Source organism: Serinus canaria, chromosome 1A (genome assembly GCF_022539315.1).
Source record: "Serinus canaria isolate serCan28SL12 chromosome 1A, serCan2020, whole genome shotgun sequence".
Taxonomy (NCBI): Eukaryota; Metazoa; Chordata; class Aves; order Passeriformes; family Fringillidae; genus Serinus; species Serinus canaria.
The window spans coordinates 51,628,746-51,648,292 of record NC_066314.1 but is presented as its reverse complement, the minus strand read 5'-3'; the positions used below and the strand labels follow the sequence as shown (position 1 = coordinate 51,648,292).

The 19,547-nt window shown below is 43.4% G+C and overlaps 1 protein-coding gene across 2 annotated transcripts in view; it reads right to left on the bottom strand.

The window, feature by feature from the left end:
- Positions 1-19,547, bottom strand: part of SYN3 (synapsin III) — a 188,942-nt gene that overhangs the window by 150,471 nt on the left and 18,924 nt on the right. For both annotated transcript variants that reach the window (XM_009086430.4, XM_050970016.1), the window contains exons 2-3: positions 18,683-19,182; positions 6,793-6,850 (exon numbers count right to left, since the gene is read on the bottom strand). In XM_009086430.4, the coding sequence (XP_009084678.1) occupies positions 6,793-6,850; positions 18,683-18,999 (375 nt within the window). In that variant the 5' untranslated portion in view covers positions 19,000-19,182. The remainder of the gene's footprint in view (positions 1-6,792; positions 6,851-18,682; positions 19,183-19,547) is intronic.

Below are 19,547 nucleotides of genomic sequence, written 5' to 3'. Positions count from 1 at the left end.
AGGTACTCTCAGTTTCCATCAGTGTCCTCTGTGTGCTGGAGACCTTTTTGGTGAGCTATTTTAGAGTGTCTGTTTCTGTTTCCTGATATTAAAACAGGAAGATATTGTCATTTTCAATCATGCAATAGTAGAAATGCCCAGCTTGGTAGCTATGCCTGTTAGTAATTTAGGGGAAGCATGTGTTCAAGGTGTATTTTAGGCATTTTTTCATAGAATAACAGAAAGCTGTGTTGGAAGGACTTCAAGACATCACATAGTCTTTCTCTCTTTCCTAAGGCATGACCAGCTCTGCCTCTGCCATTGTGTGCAGATACTACATAACCTTCTTCCATCTTCCATAGATGAGGAACCTCCTCAGGCAGTCTGTACCTTAACAACAATGGAAAATTTCCCCAAAGCCCAATCTAGATCTCTCTCCTTACTTTTTAAGGCAGCATTTTTTTTGTGTGTCTCTTACTTCTTTCTGCAGAAACTGAAGACTTATTCCTCAAAGGCTTGTCTTTCCTTTTGGTTGGTTTGTTTGTTTGTTTGTTTTTGTTTGTTTGTTTGTTTGTTGTTTTTTTAGACAAAAGTAGTCCTATTCTTGAAAGATTTTCTTGTAGGTGATGTTTTTCAGTGAATTGATCAGACATGTTTGTTGTCACAGGGATTCTCTCTGGCAAGTCCACAACTTCCTCCATATGTAAAATTGCCAACCATATGCTTGAGTATGGATTTGTCATACATGCAGCAGTGAGACTATTTTTTAACAAATTCTGGCTGAGATCCACTGTAATCCTTGCAATGCTTTGTCTGGCCTACTGACTAGCCTGGTCCGTGCCATGGCTTAGGCACTTGGGATGAGGAATTGCTACTGTACAATCAAATCTCATGCACTCCTCTGTGGATTTTATGCCTTATTTTTTGGTGGATCTTCCAATATGTACAAGGAAAGGCCCCCATCAGGCTGCATTCCTAAAGCAGCACATTTCACTACAGCTATTACGAGCATCTCAAGGGGAAAGTAAACAATCCCTAAAGCCTGCACAGGCAGAAAGGTGGGCAGATAGTTTGGATGCCTATGGGATGAGGGCTGAGGCTGTGCATGCATGCAGAATTAGAGATTACACGTCTTGATCCCCCGTGTCTTTTCCTGAGACATTTGCTCTTGGGCAGGCACCCTGCTCCCCACCTTTCCCCAGTAGTAGGATTGTTCTCTGGGAGGAAAGAATGGAGAGAGTCCATCTGTGATGTGAATGCTGCTTTATGGCTCTGAGAGCAGCTTCCTCAAGTGCTCTTTACATGTCCTGAAGCTGGGATGCATTCTCCTAGGATAGAAACAATGCTGATGCTGAAGGTCCACATGCCTTCACCTGTGAGAGCACCTTTTGGTGCATCAGCTCTGATGGCATTCAGAATTCTCTTGAGTTTTCATTTCAGAAGTTATGTGACTACCTGAAAATTTGAGGTTTAGAAAATGCACATTTCTAAATATTTTAGTCCCAGGAAATGGCTCAAAACCATGAACTCTGTAAACTTCCAAAAGCCCATGAAAATTAAAAAAAAAAAAAAAAAAGAAAAAGATAGTATTCATTTAAGGAAATAATGATTTTGGAGTAATTCTTGCTAGCTCTCCCTTTATTCATGGTTTCTGAATGCTTGCATGTGACAAGCTATGAGAACTCCTTTGCTGTTCTTGAACTGCTTTCTGGCATTCAGCTGGGAAAAAACCCAAACCCTAAACATATAATGAATAAAAATTATACTGTTGTTTGACAAGAGGCTAGTTTTCCTTTCATCACACACAGACCTGTCAGACTACCTTTTGAAAGGACCATTTTACACCACACATGAAAATACCTCTTTAGGGCGGGAAGTACAATGGAGCTGGACTTCATGATTTGTATTACAATTATCTTCTGTGTCTGCCAAGTACAACTTTTTTCCTGACAATGCTGCCAATGGAGTCATAATCTATACCACAAGACTTTTCCAGAAGCATGTACATAGGAGCTCACTGAATAATCATTCCCTGGAAGTAAACTGAACAGTGGGAGCAAGTGAATGAGCTGTACAAGAAAAATGTGTGTCAGACGGATAGAGAGACCCACCTCGTTACAGCAAGGAAATGGTGGGAAGGAAAAGGGTGAGCAAACATCAAGGATAAAAATGTAGATGGACCTTTGGGCTTCATGAGTCCCCTCTCACACTTTTCACCCGATTCCACCATCAATTAGCCAATGCCAGGGGGAATGTCTCTGAACAAATTAAAATTCCTTTGGGAAATACCTGCAGGAAAGGTACCCTGAAGGTGGTGGACCCTCTCTAAGAGGTGCTGCTTGCTCTTGCCTGCTGTGTCCCTCACTGGAAAAGCCCATCAGAACTGGACTGGAAAAGCCCATCAGAACCACAGGCTTTAATCCCTTCCTATGCTTGGCACTTGTGTGAAAACCCTGGCTTGCACCAAGTTATTTACTAAAAGAATTCATGTCTGTTTTGTCCTCTGTTATGGCAGGAGAAACAAACTCAACTCTTCCAGTGTCCTCTCATAAACCAGTTCTCCATGGCCATCCCAGCGACCCTGCTCTGCACATCTCCTGCTTTGCAGACATCACTCTTCCAGACAGGTGTCAAGTGTCCCCCTGATCTGCCCCCCACCCTCAGGTCATGGTCTGTCTGATGGGTCTGCGGCTGTCAGGTCTCAGACCCATCTCTCTCACCCTCCTCTGCTTGTCTGTGGTTGTGCTGGGGATATATGGCCATGAGGCATTCCCCTGGAGCAAGGGGCATGTTTCATGCCCAAGGAGACCCCACACAAGGTATGTAATGATCCAAGTGGAAAACCTCAGAAATCCTTAGAGCACACAAGGTTTAGTTTCCTCTGGGACAGCACAGAGAGTGTGGGGAAGGAGGTGTTGAATTAGTTTCTCTCTAATGAAGAAAAACATCTGACACAGCATAAGGCCTATGGTATAATTTCTCCTCTTCCTCAGTGTACTGTGGCTTCTAATGCCTCCTGCCCTCTGGCCAATGAAGAACTGAGGAGATAAAAGCAAGATTTTTTTTTGTGAGAGACTAAAAGCAATGTGGTTCACTCCCGTGGCACTTTAAGATTTTTCTCGAAGTTCAGCTTAGCCTTAGAGTCATTTATTCAAACTTATGCTTTTCATTTCTAAAATAACTTTTTTAGTATTTGTATTTCTAGAGAAAAGAACTAGAGATGCATACACTGCAGTTCTGAAAGCTAGAAATCACCACACAAGTAAAAGCAACAATGTGGATCAAAATCTAAGCAGCTTATTTTTAGCATAAAATAGAGATAGTATTTTTAGACTCAGCTGTTCTCTTAATGCTTAGAGCTTTACCCATACTGAGTAAAACTTAAACCACCAGGGTTTTGATCAGAATAGGTCAAATTTTCACTTTGGATCAGTGTTTCAATCAGTCTCATGAACAGCTATCATTGCTACAGAAGTGGAAAAATACCCAAAAAAGCAAAATGTAATCCAAACTGCCTCCATAGAAAAAGAGGCCATGACTCAGGAGACTGCTTGAACTGGCTTTATACCACCAAAGCCTTTCACCTCCCTCCCTCCAGCCAGCAAGAAGAAAGCAATAGCATTGCTTGCCTGGTTTCACTAAAAGGTGGACAATAATAAATCCTTCAGCCTTTAAAGCATATTATAAATATGATCTCAGTGTTACACTGAAGATCAGAAGAGAAGAAACAAAGGTGGAAACAAAGTCAGGCTTCACACTCATTTTAATGGATGACAGGAGAGTGGTGTACACACTACAGTGCCCTTGCCAGCTCTCTCCTCATCCACTGGCACCAGATGATGCCCACAGTAACCCCTGTCTCTTCCTGGGGATAATGCACATGAAGAACTAGGGCCTGGGGTTGCTATCAAGGTGTGCACTTCACTCAGTGCCAAAGAACCAGAAAACCTTATTGGAGAGTCCATGAAACCTATTTTCATACCAGCTGAGACTTGCAGAAGCGGCTCCCTGAGCAGCAGGATGGCATTTAACAGTCTCTTCCCTGTGTATTACCCAGTGTCTAAGATGAACTGGATTCACCTCTTGCAGAAACTTAGAAACTCTTCAAACATCTGCCTGTTTCTGGAATTCAGCTGAAGTGAGCCAATGCGTTCCACAGAGCTGGGTGTGGGGGACAGACAGAGCAGGACAGCATGATCACATATGTCCTGCATTCCTCAGAGGAGGGAGGAGGCAGCCAGGAGAGTTGGTAGGGGTGTACAACCAGATTAGATAACTGAGAGAGGGAGAGACGCTGCTGCTTGCAGCACTCCTGCTCCATTACCAATAAGTGATAGCACGGCTTTCAAAAAATATCACCTACTATCCTGTTCTGCTTCCCCCACAGATTGCTAAAATGGTTTGCTTAGAAAAAATTAAAATGTAACAGAGGTGGATATGAAAGAGGAGAGAAAAAGTTCAAACCAAATACTGAATGGCCTGGAAGAATGGCAAATGAGTTAGCATGGTCAGTAAAAATAAGTCAATGGCTTTTTCCCAGTGTGGTTTTCCAAGAGTATTTAACATTTGGATATTTCCCTTCATTGCTTTCTGCCATTCAAACTTCTTTGTTATTTAGCCTTTCAGATCAAAAGTGGTTTTTTTGCCTATAAAATCTAAAAAAAGTTCCTAAGGCAAACTGCATTTCTGGCTGAGTTAATAATGTGTGGTTATCTGATACAGGATCACATGGAAAAATGAAAAAACTAAATGAACTTACTAAGCAGACTAAATGGTTCAAGAGGTGCCTAAGAGTCAAAGTCTCTGATGGAGAGTTTATCAGAACTGAACAGCAAGGTTAAGGCTTGTGCACCTTGGCACAGTCTGTGTGCCATCTGCGGGAGAGTTACAGGAGTGAAGGCTTTGAGCTGGGAACTCACAGAGAAAGATGTGGACCATGTTAATGAACACAGTTATTTTCTTTATGTTTTTAAGAAGACTGCAGAAGAACATTCATTTTTCAGCTAGAGAGGGTCAACATTCAGCTTCAGGGGACCTGTTCTCACAACAGTTTAGGCTCCTGTACTGCTTGAGGAAGAGGTGAAGTTAGGAAGGCTCCAAATAAATTGGGTAGAAGCAATAAGTGAAAATTAACTATCGAGAAATACTGAGCAAGGAAAGATGGACAAAATGAGAAGGGAAGAAAAAGCCAGAGTCTGAAGGAATCAGTGCCTCTTTCTTGACCTTAACAATACACAAGAGGGGCCTGGGGTCAGATTCAAGGAATGCCCTTGACAATGCAGCTTCCAATGTGTTTCCCGGGAGAATAGTGATCCAGCTGGGAAAAGTCATCATCTCTTCTCCTTCTGAGGTCTGGAGGAGTCAAGAGCAGATCCCTGCCCACTAAATGGAGGCCAGGCTGCCTGATCTGAGTGGCAGGGAGGGGAAAGGTGGAAATAGCCAGGATCCTTGTTTTCCATTCCTCAACTCTCCTACCCACTGGGGGTTTCATTCCCTTGGGCAATGCTGCAGTCACTCTGTGGGCATTGAATGAAAGCTGCAGGGGCTTAGCTGCGGTCCTCACCAGCAAAATTGCATTGTGGTCTTTGCTTGGAGCAATTTGTTGCCTCATCTGGAACATGGGGATTCAGCCTATGTGAAGGATTTCAAGAGGTAAACTGGGAAAGCCTCCCTGCAAGAGCCCGTGGGGACATGTGATAAGCCACTTTGTGATGGTGACAAGGGTCACAGCTTGATCCCCCATCAAGGATCAGGAGTCCACTCCTGACTTGCACTCACCAAACATTTAAAGGCAGTTTCTTTATAAGGACTACAAGTGCAATAACATCTGAGGAGAAGGATTATGAGGGGAAAGGCAGAGACTGGAGGTTTTGGAAGGAATTAACAAGCCATTTTGAAGAGTACCAAGTCTAGCTTTGAACCTGAACCTGCTTTGAATGATGGAGAGGGTTGGATCAGAGGCTTGAAGGGAAAACCTAAATTATTTGGTTTCATGCTTCTAAGTGAGTAGGATGATTTGTAAATTTGTAAATTTTTCCTGTTCTCTTTTAGGATAATTGGTAAGGCTGACAACAAAATAAAGACTTTCATAAGGAAATGCCAGAAAGAACTATTCTTACTAATACCACCTAGACTGACAAGTGTGATATCAATAAAAAAGACAAATCTGTCCCAGGCACAGTTTGATCAGAACATGTGTGCTCATAAACAGTCATAGAAAACAAGACAGGACCCCTTTAAAAAGTAAAACAACACCTTTTCAAGGGCAATGGGTCCTGAGAAAGTCTTCAAAAGCACTGCATTAATAATCTGTACACTCACACGATGCAGAATCCACAGCCTTATTAAAACAGAAAATATCAGGTCATTCAAACAACATTCAGCAGCTTTCTTTACCCACCCAAACATTTTTATAGTCCTAATCAGTATAAAACAAGCATATGATTCCTTCAGGCCCACCTTTTTATCTCAACATCTCTCTCTTCTTATGCCTGCTTTCAAGTTGGATGCCTGCAGATGATTATTATTAATAATAATTTCTCTTTTGGCAACAGCATCCAGTCTCAGTCCATACAGGACTTTTTGACAGACACTGCACCAACACACAGAGCAGGGGACAGACCACAACATGAAGAGGCTTCAATTGAAATGAATATTTGGTGCCAAGGCTAACAGGGAAGCAGAATGTGTCCAGTGCCAAGTGGAGCACATAAAAAACGAGGCTATGGACCTCATCACTGTTGCTGGGACAGATTATCTCTCCCTAGCTGTGTCCACTTACATTCTTTAGAGAGAAATTCACTTGGCACTGACCTGTTCCACTCGGATATCAAATTCTCCATTCACCTTCTTCCCCTGGAAATATTTGGCCCTGCAGAAGAAACAAGAGAGATAAACATGGTTAAATAAGATTTTTGGCTTTCATTACATATGATTTTGCTTCTGCATTTCCCTTTTTTGATGAAGAATTTCTATCCGGATCACAGCATGTTTTTCTAATTCCTATCTTCTTTTACCTTTCTGTTCTCTAGGAGAAACCTGCCAAGCCAGATGAAAACCACACTGGAAAGTTCCTTCAAGGCTTGTTACTTTTTCATTTAATTTTCAAACTGAAAACCAAATGTTCTCCTATTCTTTTCCAGGGAACAACTCTAATCAGTGATTCCTTGCTATATCTCATTTAATACTCAATCTTTATTCTGTAAAAGGAGAACAACATATGGCACAGCATCGGGAATTTCTTCTGATGTTGAGTAAGGAGTTTATCATCACAGCTGAAGTACTTGTGAAGCCTGTTCTCATGCTCTCTCACTCCAGAGCTGCTTTCCACTTCTGTTCCTTTTTGCTGTTGATTTAGGGAAACTGTATCTTCATCTCTGCAGAGTCACTGATGAAGGAGCTTTTCTCCTGAACAGAGAAACTGTGTTTGCTTCGGGGTTGAACACCGCTGTGAGAAGAATATGCACCTTCCACCACCTCTGTTCCTATCTCCTCACACTATGAAGACAACAAAGCACTTCTAGTAGGTTATTCATGCAAGGGGAAGGCTGACAATAGAGCTGGAGAAGAAAACAGAGTAAAAGGACAGGCAGTTTTAGCTTTTTGTATTCATATTTTTGTATCATGCCCCTTATATTGATTGGTCAGTGGGGAAATTGCCAATATAAATTTCCCAGTAAATATTTCTCCCCAATTCTTCCTCTCACCAAACAAGCTTGACAGAAGAAGATATGAATTTATTTTGTCCTCCTCCCCTATAAACTTTCAGAAGGCCATGTAGGCTCCAAAGGGCTCTTTTATTTGGAAAGCATTGAAAAAAGTTTAGCCCTACAAGAGCTGTTTCCAGAGACAAAGTAACTCTGGGTTCTGTTTCCAATTGGCGAAGACAGGACAGAATAAAGAAGTAAAGGAAAATGAGGGGAAGCCAGCTTTGCTCCCTATTTTATAGTATGAGAAAAAAAAAAAAAAAAAGCTGGCTCACATTTTTACTGTGTGTCTATTTGTTCCAATAAAAAAAGGAGAGACAGTAGGAAGGCAATTTTCCCCATGGCTGAATCACATCTGTTTATAGCTGCATGGTCCCCTCCCCCAGAAATGTGTTGTGTAAATAAAAAAGTTGTTTTGTCATTCTGGCTCAAAATGGAGTAAAAATTTTTCATTATAATTGAAAAATACATTAAAAATTACAAAGGCCTTCTGCTTAATTCTAACAAGGACATCTGAATACTGTATCACACTTCCCAGACAGCCCATCCATCAGCCTGTAAGGCTTCTGCATAGGTGAGGGACAATGTAGCAGCCAGGTGGAACCAAGACCAGGTGACTCGAAAAACCCCTGTTTGGTATAAAAAGCAGATCTATGCCCATTTTTCCTTCTTTTTTTTTTTTTTAATTTATGAGCATTGCATGAAAAAAACAACTCAGCAGACAAGCTAAGACATCATGCCTCTAACAATAAACAGGAACTCTAAATGCACTTAATCATTCTATTAAATTTCTGGAGGCATGGCTCAAGAGGGTCTGGCAACATTCCTCACTCCTAAACATTGGGGATATTGCTGGAACCAGTGACTTCTTAAAAACTGCAGTAAGCTTTCAGAGGGCTCACAGGAACTGCTCTGAAATTTGAGGCGTACTATTCCCTGGTACAAGTTTGTTTTTATTCCCAGCATGCTCATAATATATATTCCTTATCCACATTTATGGAACACACTTCCTCTCTCTATGGCCTCTCCTTTTTGTTGACCAGCTGGTTGCAAACTCCTTGGTGATACTTTGCTTCAGCTTGTAATGAAGTGTGATTGACCACAGTCCTCAGCCTGGTTCAGAGGCATCAAAGCTTTCATTGCCTGGTCCAGGAAATCAAAGCTTTCATTGCCTGGTCCAGGAAATTAGCCTCCACACAAAACCATCTTTCTCCTCTCTGCGATACTGGATGGGCTTATGGGTGGTCACACAGAGGGTGCATCCAGCTTTAGGAGTTGCTGGAGTAGTGCAAGGGACCTCAGCTTAGACACTGTGTGACCTCTCTCTCCTATCCCTCTTTCCACAGTTTGTCTCATCCAATGTTCCTAGAACTTTCCTTAAACAGTAAAATATATCACTTTTTTCCCAAAACAGTCCCCCAGGAAGCTTATTCTGCTTTGAGTGCCTCTGAAGACTACAGGTGCTAAGCAATTTGCAGCCAAATATTTTGGTCTGCCCATCATTTTGACACAGCCCAGGGTAAGAATAAAACATTTCTTACTAAAACATGTCTGAAATGGATGGAGTGGTGTTTTCAATTCTCTCTCACATGGGGTTTTGGAGCCCATGGCCAGTAGAAGCTATCACAATGAAATGAAAAATGGCCTTAGCAAACTCCTGGAGCCCCTCAAATTTTAAGCAAGCTGGAATCATTACCAATGCTGTGGAAGTATCATACCTCTTGCAGGAGGTATGATACTTGTCAGTTCTGCACAATGTCTGAAATGGCTTGTGGTCCTCACAGTGGACATGAGACAGAGAAAAGTTAGACCATGCTGCTTTGGTGGGGATGCATGAGAAAGAGAGATGGATGTTTCTGGCAGACTCTTGGCTGTACAAGACATTTGTGGATGCTCTCTGCCCCAAAACCACCTGAGCAAGTCTCTTGCAGACCTCTGTCTAGGACCTGGCTGCTGCAGAGTTATCTAGGCAGCTTGTAGTGCAGCAGAGGAGCTGTGCCCAGAAGATCAGTCTAGAAACTTTCAGGGAACCTTGGAAGCGTCCCCACTCACCTTCAGCTCCCAGTGATGAGAGGAGCAGTTCATGGCCCCAGGAGGGCTTAATGTCCCCAGCTTGGGACACTGGGCAAGCCACTGGCCACACAGACCCACTGCCTCTCCCAGGCAGTCGGCAGCACTGACCACTGCTTGGCTGGCCACCCCTTTATTTAAAGCATGTCAGATGTTCAGCTCAGCAGAACACAGAGCTATAATTTGGCTAGGCAGGGTGCAGATGGGCTGGTGCGGTTGCTGTGATCTCAGTGAATTAGCATGTAAACATGTTTTGACTGAAGAAAACTGCAGGGCCATGCTCAAGAGCAGTTCCTGGGTGGGATTCTTAGAGCCAGGCAATCCATTTAAATGTGGCCCCATGGACTGGGAGGGAGGAAGCACTGTGATAAACAGACAAATGTCTGCCCTGGCTTGCAGAAAAGAAGCTTGCCTCGAACCCCTCTCTCTTTTTATTTAAGAAGCTGCATGCTCTGGAAAAGGATGTATTTTATAAGTGCAAAGGCATCAAACAAACTTAGATTTTGCTTTCTGCCCCAGCTCTGAAATGATTACAGGGACATAAGAAACCCAACGCCTGTTCTTATGAAGTAATCTGGAAAGGATATAAGTTTATTTTGTAGAGATATTCTGTAAACCAGCCCCAGTCTGCCTCAATTACCATGGTTGGAGGAAGCACACACAACAATTTTCTGTCAGATATGGAGTGTACCTTTACCAGCAGTAGGGAATAATAAATGATCATTTCACCTCCCATTAGCTACCTGAGGCTAATTCACAGATTTTCAGATCTTCCTAGGAGAGACCTCAGTGGAACTGATACAGCAAATATTGGAATGCTGTCTTGGAAACTGAGAAGCCATTTTCCAGATAAACTAATTAGCCTGAGCCCAAATCCCCTGTGATGTGAATGAACCCTGACTCACACCTCTATCACTGTTCAACAGAGGCCTTGAGCTACAAAATCAAGAGCTGGCTTGTACTTCCAGCCCAGAAATGGGCTCTCCTCACTGAGACCATGGAAAAGGACACTAGAATATTGTAATGACAAATCCCTCCAAATCCTCTGACTGAGCTTGTGCCTCTGGATCAAGACACAACAAGCAGAGAAAGCCAAGCGAAACTTTGCATGGAAACTACTTATCTAGAGCAGGAAGCAGCCTTTCCTATGCTGTGGAGGGGCCAGAGCAAAACACAATGAAGAGAGAAATGCACAGGACTCTTGGGGAGAGGTGGGCAAGCAAGTGGGTGGAAAAAAGAAGGAGAGAAATGGCAAGAAGAGACCCGGGTAAACAAACCAAAAGGCATCCATGGGTAAATTCTGGAATTATCTGAAATATTTCTCTGGCATCACATTACACATATTTCTCTTGAGCCCTTGGGAAAATTAGGCCTGTAATTTCTTTTTGAATGATCTAGGAAAAGGCGAAGCCCCCTGGTTTGGGTGTGGGGGCACCTCAGGGAGGGTGGGGAGGTGGTGAGCTGCTGTATAAAATCTCCATGTCAAAGGGCCTGGGGGCCCAAGTGATGCACAAGGCACTCACTGTATGTCCACATTGTCTCCTTCATAAAAGGGGCTGAGACTGGGAGAAAGAAGGCAGTTTCCAGGATACTGGCCAGCAGCTGCTGGAATGCCCCGACCCGCCCAGGCCCTACACGCTATAAGGGCAGCAGGGAGGGGAAGGAGGAGGAGTGCCCTTTTTTTTCTTTTTTTTTAAGGTTGAAAATAAGGAAGGTTTTCCTTTCAGGAGCCAGTTCTTACTCGCTCCACCACTTTTCCTCACTTCAGAAATTCTCAGCTGTACATAGTAAGAAATTTTGAGATGGCCAGCTCCTGACTGCCCAGGGCATAGGGATGGGGAAAATCACTCCATAAATGCTGAGGTCTGCAAATTGCTGCAGCTTTTGTCTGCATCTACTTTGGCCCAGAGACCTTTATGCAGTGTTCAGCTCTGAGAGGGACTGGTTGGTAATTAATACTTATTCTGCAAGAGTGCCTTGGGGCAAGGGGTGAGGGTGTCAGAATGGTGAATAAGAGTGATGGATGTGTGCTTTGACACCTCAGAAAACAAGGCTTGAATTAAAAGTTGGATGGACCAGAGTACAGAAAGAAAGATAAGGTGTACATTGTACATTTTGTATGTTGGTATGTACACATTGTACATACCGACAGGGAAGGACCAGTGAGCAAATCTCAGGTTTGTGGTGGTCAAAAGGTAACCCTAAAAACACTGATACTATGCCAGGAGCTCCATAGAAATTTCAGCTCTATCCCTGGGGCACAGCAGTGCTGTGACCAGCCCTGCTCCTCCCTGGGGCAAGATCACCTTGCTCTTGGTGCTGTCACCACCTGACTTGCTGTGGCCACCGAAGAGAGAGCCAGCTCCGCAGTGCTGCAGGTGTGTCCTCAGTGTCCTCGGATGGGCTGTGGGAACAGACTTCTTTTGTTGCCTTCTGGGAAGAACCACAAACCCAGCCCACTCTGGTTACTGTAAAACCACCCCCAAAACATAATTAGTAATGGGATCACATCAAGGGAAGGAACGCCTTACCCGAAGGGGGTTGTGCTGGGCTCTGATGGCAGAACGGATTAGGGTTTTTTTTGATAAAGGAAGTCCTCCTGGTGAGGTCCTTGATGAGATCTGAGGTTCCACCCTACAGGGCTGGGAGGATTTTCTTGGCTTGAATGCAGACGGCAAGGGAAGCGTAGGGGCAGCAAGGGAGAAGTGTTTTTAAAACCTTTCCCTGTGAGTCCTCCCTTTCTGAAGGCCTGTGTTCCGGGGAGACCTGGCTTGGCAAGCCACCAGCACTTTAACCATTGCAGACACAACCATTAAGGCCACTTGTTCTATTCAAGGAATTGTGGAGTTCCACACAATAGTGGCCTCCCAGCATCTTCCTGTAGCACCTCCTGCTCATCAAACAGGGGTAATCAAAGCCATCCCCCACCAAGAGCAGAAGCACTAGTTAGTGCAGCACTATTGCTTTTGGGCACAGCTTTTTGTGCTTCTCCAAGCTGTCAGAATAGGAAGGACACTTTGCTGTAGGTCTGGTCCCCCACCCAGGCTGTGCTGTGGTCACATTCCTCCTGACCACAAAGAGCTGGGGGTAGGAGGGTAAGGGGTGGAGGTGGGGTACTGCATAAAGTACAACATGAGGCAGCAATTTGATTTTTGTGTATTATCAAAATAGTGCATTGCTGGAACATTTCCAAGTTGCTAAGTCTAAATAATATGGCCTGGAGCTGTTTGCAAGGGGTATCAATTTTTGTTGAGGATTTTGCAATTTTATTTCCAGCCTACTTCAGTTCTCTTTGAATTTGAGGAGCAGTAGAACTGGCCTTGGCCTAACTTGGACCAATCTTGGGGCAGGGCTGTACACTTTCAGGCAGAAGAAATCTGGCCCACAAACCTTGAGAAATATATCTGAGGGTTGGGTTTGCTGGATGTTTTTTTTTATATGTACAGGACTAGGCAGGACATTCTGAGGTTAAATTCTATGCATTTATAGGAACACTGGTAAAGTAATTAAGGACCCAGATTTGACTTGCATTAGCATAGTTACAGCCTGGTGGGGAATGTTTTCCATATTCCTTGTGTCTATTTTTGTAACGATACTAATCCTTCACATTTCTGTATCACCTTTCATTTAGGGGGACTAGATCCCAAGATACTTTACGTATTCAGGAAAAAAATACAGACAGAGATGACAGTACTATACCTAAAACAGATTAAAAAGTGATATGATAAATGCAACTTTTATGAAAACTTTTGATAGCCTTGTCTTCTTTTCACCCCTATGTCTGTATGCTAGGGAACACATCAAACACTCCATGCTGCTCCCAGGCGTGCATATGTGCAAAAACACACACACTCATTTAACACAAAATTGCCTCCACTTTCTGCTTTCCACTTCTCAAGAAGTGGAATTTGGCAGGAAGTATAGGAAAAAAATATTTGGTCTTGGGTACACAAAGCTATCTAAACCAGACTTGTGAAAATGTGAATTTTGTGTGTAAGTTTTTTCAAATTATTGCTCCATTGTTGCACAGAACTTGTGAAACATTAAAAGCTCACTACAGTGTAAAAAAAACTCATTCATAATAATCTTTTGTCAGTGACCATCATGTTAGATGATTTTGGACTTTCTTATCAGGAAATATAGACAAAAGTTTGCAATTTTACCAGCAAATTCCTAAATTCAAGCTTAAACTGCAAAACTTCTCTTTATGTTTAAATGAGTTAGGTGCAGGAATACTCCTCTTAGTAGGAGCCTTAGTATATCACCTTCAGCCTACTGAAAGCATGAAATGACTCATGACACTCATTGAATATTTTTAAAAGGAATTCCTTCAAAAAAATACCAGTATTTAGGAACTCCCATGTTACCAAAATTCAGTATTAGACTGTTATTCTTCACAATCAAATTTTTAGGCAAATGACATATTTAAGGCTCAATATTTTTATGTTTCAGAAGTAAAAATCATTTTCTTTTTAAAAGAAGTTGATTACTTCCTTTGACCAGTATAAAACATAATTAGACCTGAATCATGATGTTATTGTTATACAAAGAACCATTTCAAATGTTTTAAGAGGATTTAATTCAGTGCTAATCATAGTTTCTCTCTTCCTTGATCTTAAAATTTTTGGAGACAGTATATTCAGGCAGATTTGGCTGCAAATTAAAGAAGAGATAAAGCAATGCAATTTTTTTATCCTCTGTGACATTTTTTGGTGAGGCATTTCACAATATTCATGTATATAATAATCACAATACTCAACTGCTGCACACAGGGCACTTGTATTTTGGGCAAGGCAGCAAAAACAGCACTGTGAGCTCTGGAAACATCCTGAAATGTGGACAAAACACACCAATGGCTTCGAAAAATGCATGAGCTGTTTCACAAATGTAAATTAGATATCCAGCAAATGCAAAAAGAGCAACTTTGTTATGCTGTCTGGTCCAGAAAGCAATGCTTTTAGCATATGTGGCTAATAGGAGCTTTAGTGGGCTTGATCACTTCCTCCATAAGCTGTTTAAAAGCGAAGCATTAGGCTGGAAAGCTGAGCACTTTCACAGAGCATGGAGGTTAATAATTCACAGTGCAAAATCCTGTTTGATCTGCTGAGAAATTCAATCCAGCTAGAGCATAATTTTGTTTAATAGCATGGTGGGCGAGGAGGTTGCCAGAGGTGGGATGCTTCCCTCCTGGCTGAGGTGGGGCTGCTGGAGCTGGCCCATGTGCCAGCACCTGGAGTTCTGCTGTCCCCCTTCCTCATGGTCGGCTCCCTTGTGCTGCGTGTTCAACACACACACACGTGTATTCATGTCTGAGCTCCATTTTCTCTGGCAGCTGCTGTAGGTGAGCTCTGGGTGCGTTTTTGGAAGTCTCCCAAGGCACAGAGACTCCCAGCCCACCAGAAGGAGCCTCATTCTCCAGGTGGAGGCTCCCCAGCTGAGAAATGTGCCAGCAATGAGAGCAGAGAAGCTGAGCTTTTCCCTGGTGTGTTGATGCACAGGTACACTCACTGCCGTGCGTGCCTCTGAGGGCTGCCTGTCAAAGCCAAGAGCACAAGGAGCTCTATAGGTAGGATTTTCCTTTCATGCACATCCCACACATGGCAATTCACTGCGTGCCTCCTTGCAATGTCTAGAGCTGCGCCTCTGAGGAGAATGGAAAATTTGTCAAAATGCTGCCACTTTAACAGAAAGCTGGGTGAGTTCCCTTGCTCTTAATAGAATGTACCTTTCTTTTACTGCTGCTAATGCAGAAAGCAGCTGATCATATTTTGTGGCTCTCACATTGTTTTTATAGTACTTTGCCTCTGGAATAAACCAGAGCATATTGCACATCAAGAATGTCAAGGATTTTATGGTGGAAGACAGGCCATGGATTCCCATGGATGCTCTTTCATTCCTTCAGACCTCTGAGAAATTGAGTGCTACACTGTGCCATCAGAGACAGAGTAGCTCCTCAAAAATAGAAAGGATTGTAATTTGTCCCTTTAAAGTGCATTTAACATGCACTTGCCTATTTGGGTTGTTAAAGCATTTAGTCAAATAATTGTGCAACACCTCATCCTAACCCACAACTGCAGCCCTTTGCTGTAATACAAACAGTGATGATAAATTAATGTCTGGCTTGGCAATATTGCTACAGTCTCCAATTCTGAGAAAGTGTTTTCATTTAGAGAAGAGAAATCAAATGGCAGATTCCACTGTCTCTCACCCTTCCTGTCTGTGAACAAGCTGGTCCTTGTTTGTAAACCCTGTGTAACTTGCTCTGGGGGAGGGGGCACTGTGGGAGCCCCTCACCCTTGTAATAGGGCAGCACGTCAGTAGTTATTTCTTGGGGATTTTTTTAGTTAGCTATTTCAAAGAGAGAAGGAAAGAGTTTCTTGAAAACCAAATATAAAGGTTTCACAAGTAGAAAGACCAGAGCAGGCAGAGGTGAAATGCATTACAAACATGATGCTCTTTCCAAACCCAGAATCACCAGCACAGAAGTAACAATGTGCTATTGTTCACCTTCCAAAGTCTGGGGCAGTTTCTGTACATGATGCAGAGGGGATGGTCAGAATCCCTGGATAATCAGCTTTGTCAGCTGGGCTCTCACAAGGCAAACACGGCTTCCTGAGACTGTTTAGCCTGAACTCACATAACACCCTGGCTGGGAACAAGAAGGTGACAAGTGTTGCTCAGAAGTACCTTACCAAAAATAAACATCCGCGGAGCCATAGAGTCACTGCTCTCCAGTGCTGCTCTCAGGGGTTCACTGAGTTTCCTGAAGACACAAAATCAACCAGGAGGAAGCAGTCGTGGCTCACTGGAATGGTTGCATTGCTATGTTCTCTCAGAAAGGACCAGCCTTTCAACAGGGGAAGTTTCTAGGCATGTATTTCTGTCCACACTACAAAGAGCCATGGTAGGCAAGGGTTAGTAATGTTCTTTCCTTGTTCTTCATGTCATACATGCATCAGGGTATGATCATGAATTCATACACTAATTTTGTACAGTGTCCTCACACCATTAGAGAAAGTAAAGGCAGGGAGCCTTTGCAAGTAGCATTTGATACCTGCAGACTTGTGGGTTGAGTCAGAGAGCTGGGATAAGTGAAAGGGATATCCCATAATTCCCAGAAGTGTTTAAGTTATAGGCAGCAGAGGAATAGCCAAGGTAGCAGGATACGAGGAGTGCTTAGAGGAGTGGAGGAGTGAGGACAGCATGGGTAGCCTTGCTTAAAGGAAGGTTTACTTCCTTTTTATATTTCCCAGCTGCTGCTCCCTCAGCAAGCTCAGCTCATGGGCCACAAAGTCTGCCTGACAGAACAGCAGCTGGGAAATATAAAGGCAGGGATTCAAATGAAGTGTGTGTATTTTAAAGCATGAAAACCCTGCAGCAGGGTCCAACCCCTCCTTGTCTTTTGCCCTACCCTACCTACCCCAGCACCATTAATCTCAAGGAAAAACTAGACTGGCCTTTGAACTAGGGCTTTCCTCTCTGATTACAGTGTTTGGACTACACAGTGCTGGCTTAGCCCTAGATGCTAGAGCATCAAAGGCAGCCCATTCCCAGATGGACAATGCTGTGTTAAGGGACTGCCACCTGGCAGCATCTCCAAGGAACTGCAAAAACACTTCACAGAGACAGAGGTTAGTGAGCATCAGCATGCAGGAGACTTGTGGTGCACCCAGGAAAAAGAGATCAGGTCTGGTTGAGCCAGACTGATGCTGCTGACTGATGGACCTGGCATTGAGGGGCTGCTGCTGTGATGAAAGACACTAGGCCAGGGAAACATTCATGGTGACAACCTCAACAGGGACTTTCCCACTCACTGAAGAAGTTGTTTTTCCTTTGAGAAAAATCCCACTGTTTTCCCTCTCTTACTTCAAGTTGCCTGAAGATGCCTGGCCTAGTTGTACTCAGTCATGGTCTCTTTTTAGGTAAGAGCTAAGCTTTTGATTTATGAAGATACACCTGAAAAGTTTGGTCTCACCTTGTCCCTACTCTTCTAGTTAAATAGAGAAAAACAAATGTGACAACTGTACTCAAAAGTGGAGTGGGATGAACAGAAAGATAAAATAATCTCTCTTGACCAAGACCCAATAACACAACTTCCTTCACTTTGAAATCTTCAATACTGCCCCCTTACCTGGGCTAATCTTTCCCTCTTTTGTTTTGTGACAAGCTGGCAGATGAAACAAGAGCATCTTCTCAACACATTCTCTGGATATTTCCCCCAGATAAGACTCTCAGACAGGTTGCCTAAAGCATTCTAAACCAGCTGGGTTTGAAAAGGAGCATACAAAAGGCAGTAAGTAATTTCTGTAACATTTTAGAAGACTTCAAAAGGGAGCACTTTAAAGTTTACTGTGCTACCCAATATCATAGGAAACAGACTTCCAAACTTTTGTTTGTAAAGAGACCTGCAAGAACTGGACAAATTTGAGGCTTAGCTGAGCCTGAGATGCTTTTGCCAATAGTTGTTGCTATGCTTAGGAAGTGAAGAGCCCTTGACAGGTAGTACAAAGTTTGGTTATCTTTTCATAATTCATGTACAATAAAAGCTCAAGAGAGACGGAGAGCTGAAGAGATTGAGTCACTTTTTAGAATCAGCACAGTGGATTAAGGTCCTGAATGACATCATTAAAACACCTTCAGCTGACCTCGTAGGATCATTGCAAGCTATGACATCTTAGCTAAGCCAAAAACGCCCTATGTGTGTTCATATATTAAGGCTATGAAGAAGTTGATCAATGAGTACCAAACGAACCTTTTTTACCAGGAAAAATCCCACTCTGCCATTCACACAAGTTGTCTGACAGACACCAACTGGGGGCCAAAGTTGGTTACCCAGCTCCAGTGAAAGCATCCGTGCACCCCCTGCAGATTATCCGTGATTCCCTGAGAACCGGAGCTGAATTAGTGGGGGCCCACGGGTGACTCACCAGTCCGTGTGCGCATCATCGATCACCAGGAGGATCTTGGGTTTCTGTGCCACGGGGGGCGTGGGGCTGGCCGAGTGCTCGATCAGTCCTGCAGCCGCCTGCGTGGTTTGCTTCATGGCGCTGGAGATGGAGCTGAAGATGCTGCTGCCAGTAGAGGAGGAGTGTGATGGTTGGGGTGGCTGCAGGTGCTTTCTCTCCGTGGCAGGAGAAACCGGGGAGCTCGTGGAGCTGTCGGGGCGCTGCAAGTCCATCATGTAGCCATTGGGCAGGTTTGCCACGAAGCTACTGTCTGAGAGACGCCGCCGGAGGAAATTCATCGTTGCAGTGTCGTGGGGAAACTTCGTCAGCAAGAGCAAGGCTGAGCAGTGCCGTTACCAGTCCTGGAGGATGCCTCTGTGGCTGTGTGGGTACTTCCTTAAAGTCCAGGCAGGCAGGCTTTACCCCTTGAAATTGTGCTGGAGATATATGCCTAATTTTGTCAGCTATATTTTCCTTCTCTCCTGTGGGAAAAGAATCAAAGACATGTATGTGAGATACATACTGTGAGATTGAGTTAAGTAACCCCCTTTTGGTCTCTTAGACAGGTATCTTAATCAACAAAAGAAAGGACTGCTGGTTGCCATGTAGTATTCCACACTGTTACAATCAAACAGGACAAAATATGTGTCACCATTCTCAGCCCCAAACATTTTCTGGTCTGTAGAGACCAGCCTGCACTAGCTTAGGGGCTCGCAATTCTATCACTGTGGACAAAGAAAAAATTTCTCTGATAATTGTTAATTTTAAAACGAGAGCACCTTATTTCTGGTGTCTTGTGTGTTGAAAATTACAGAATAACTAGCAAATAATCCAAATGGATATAAAA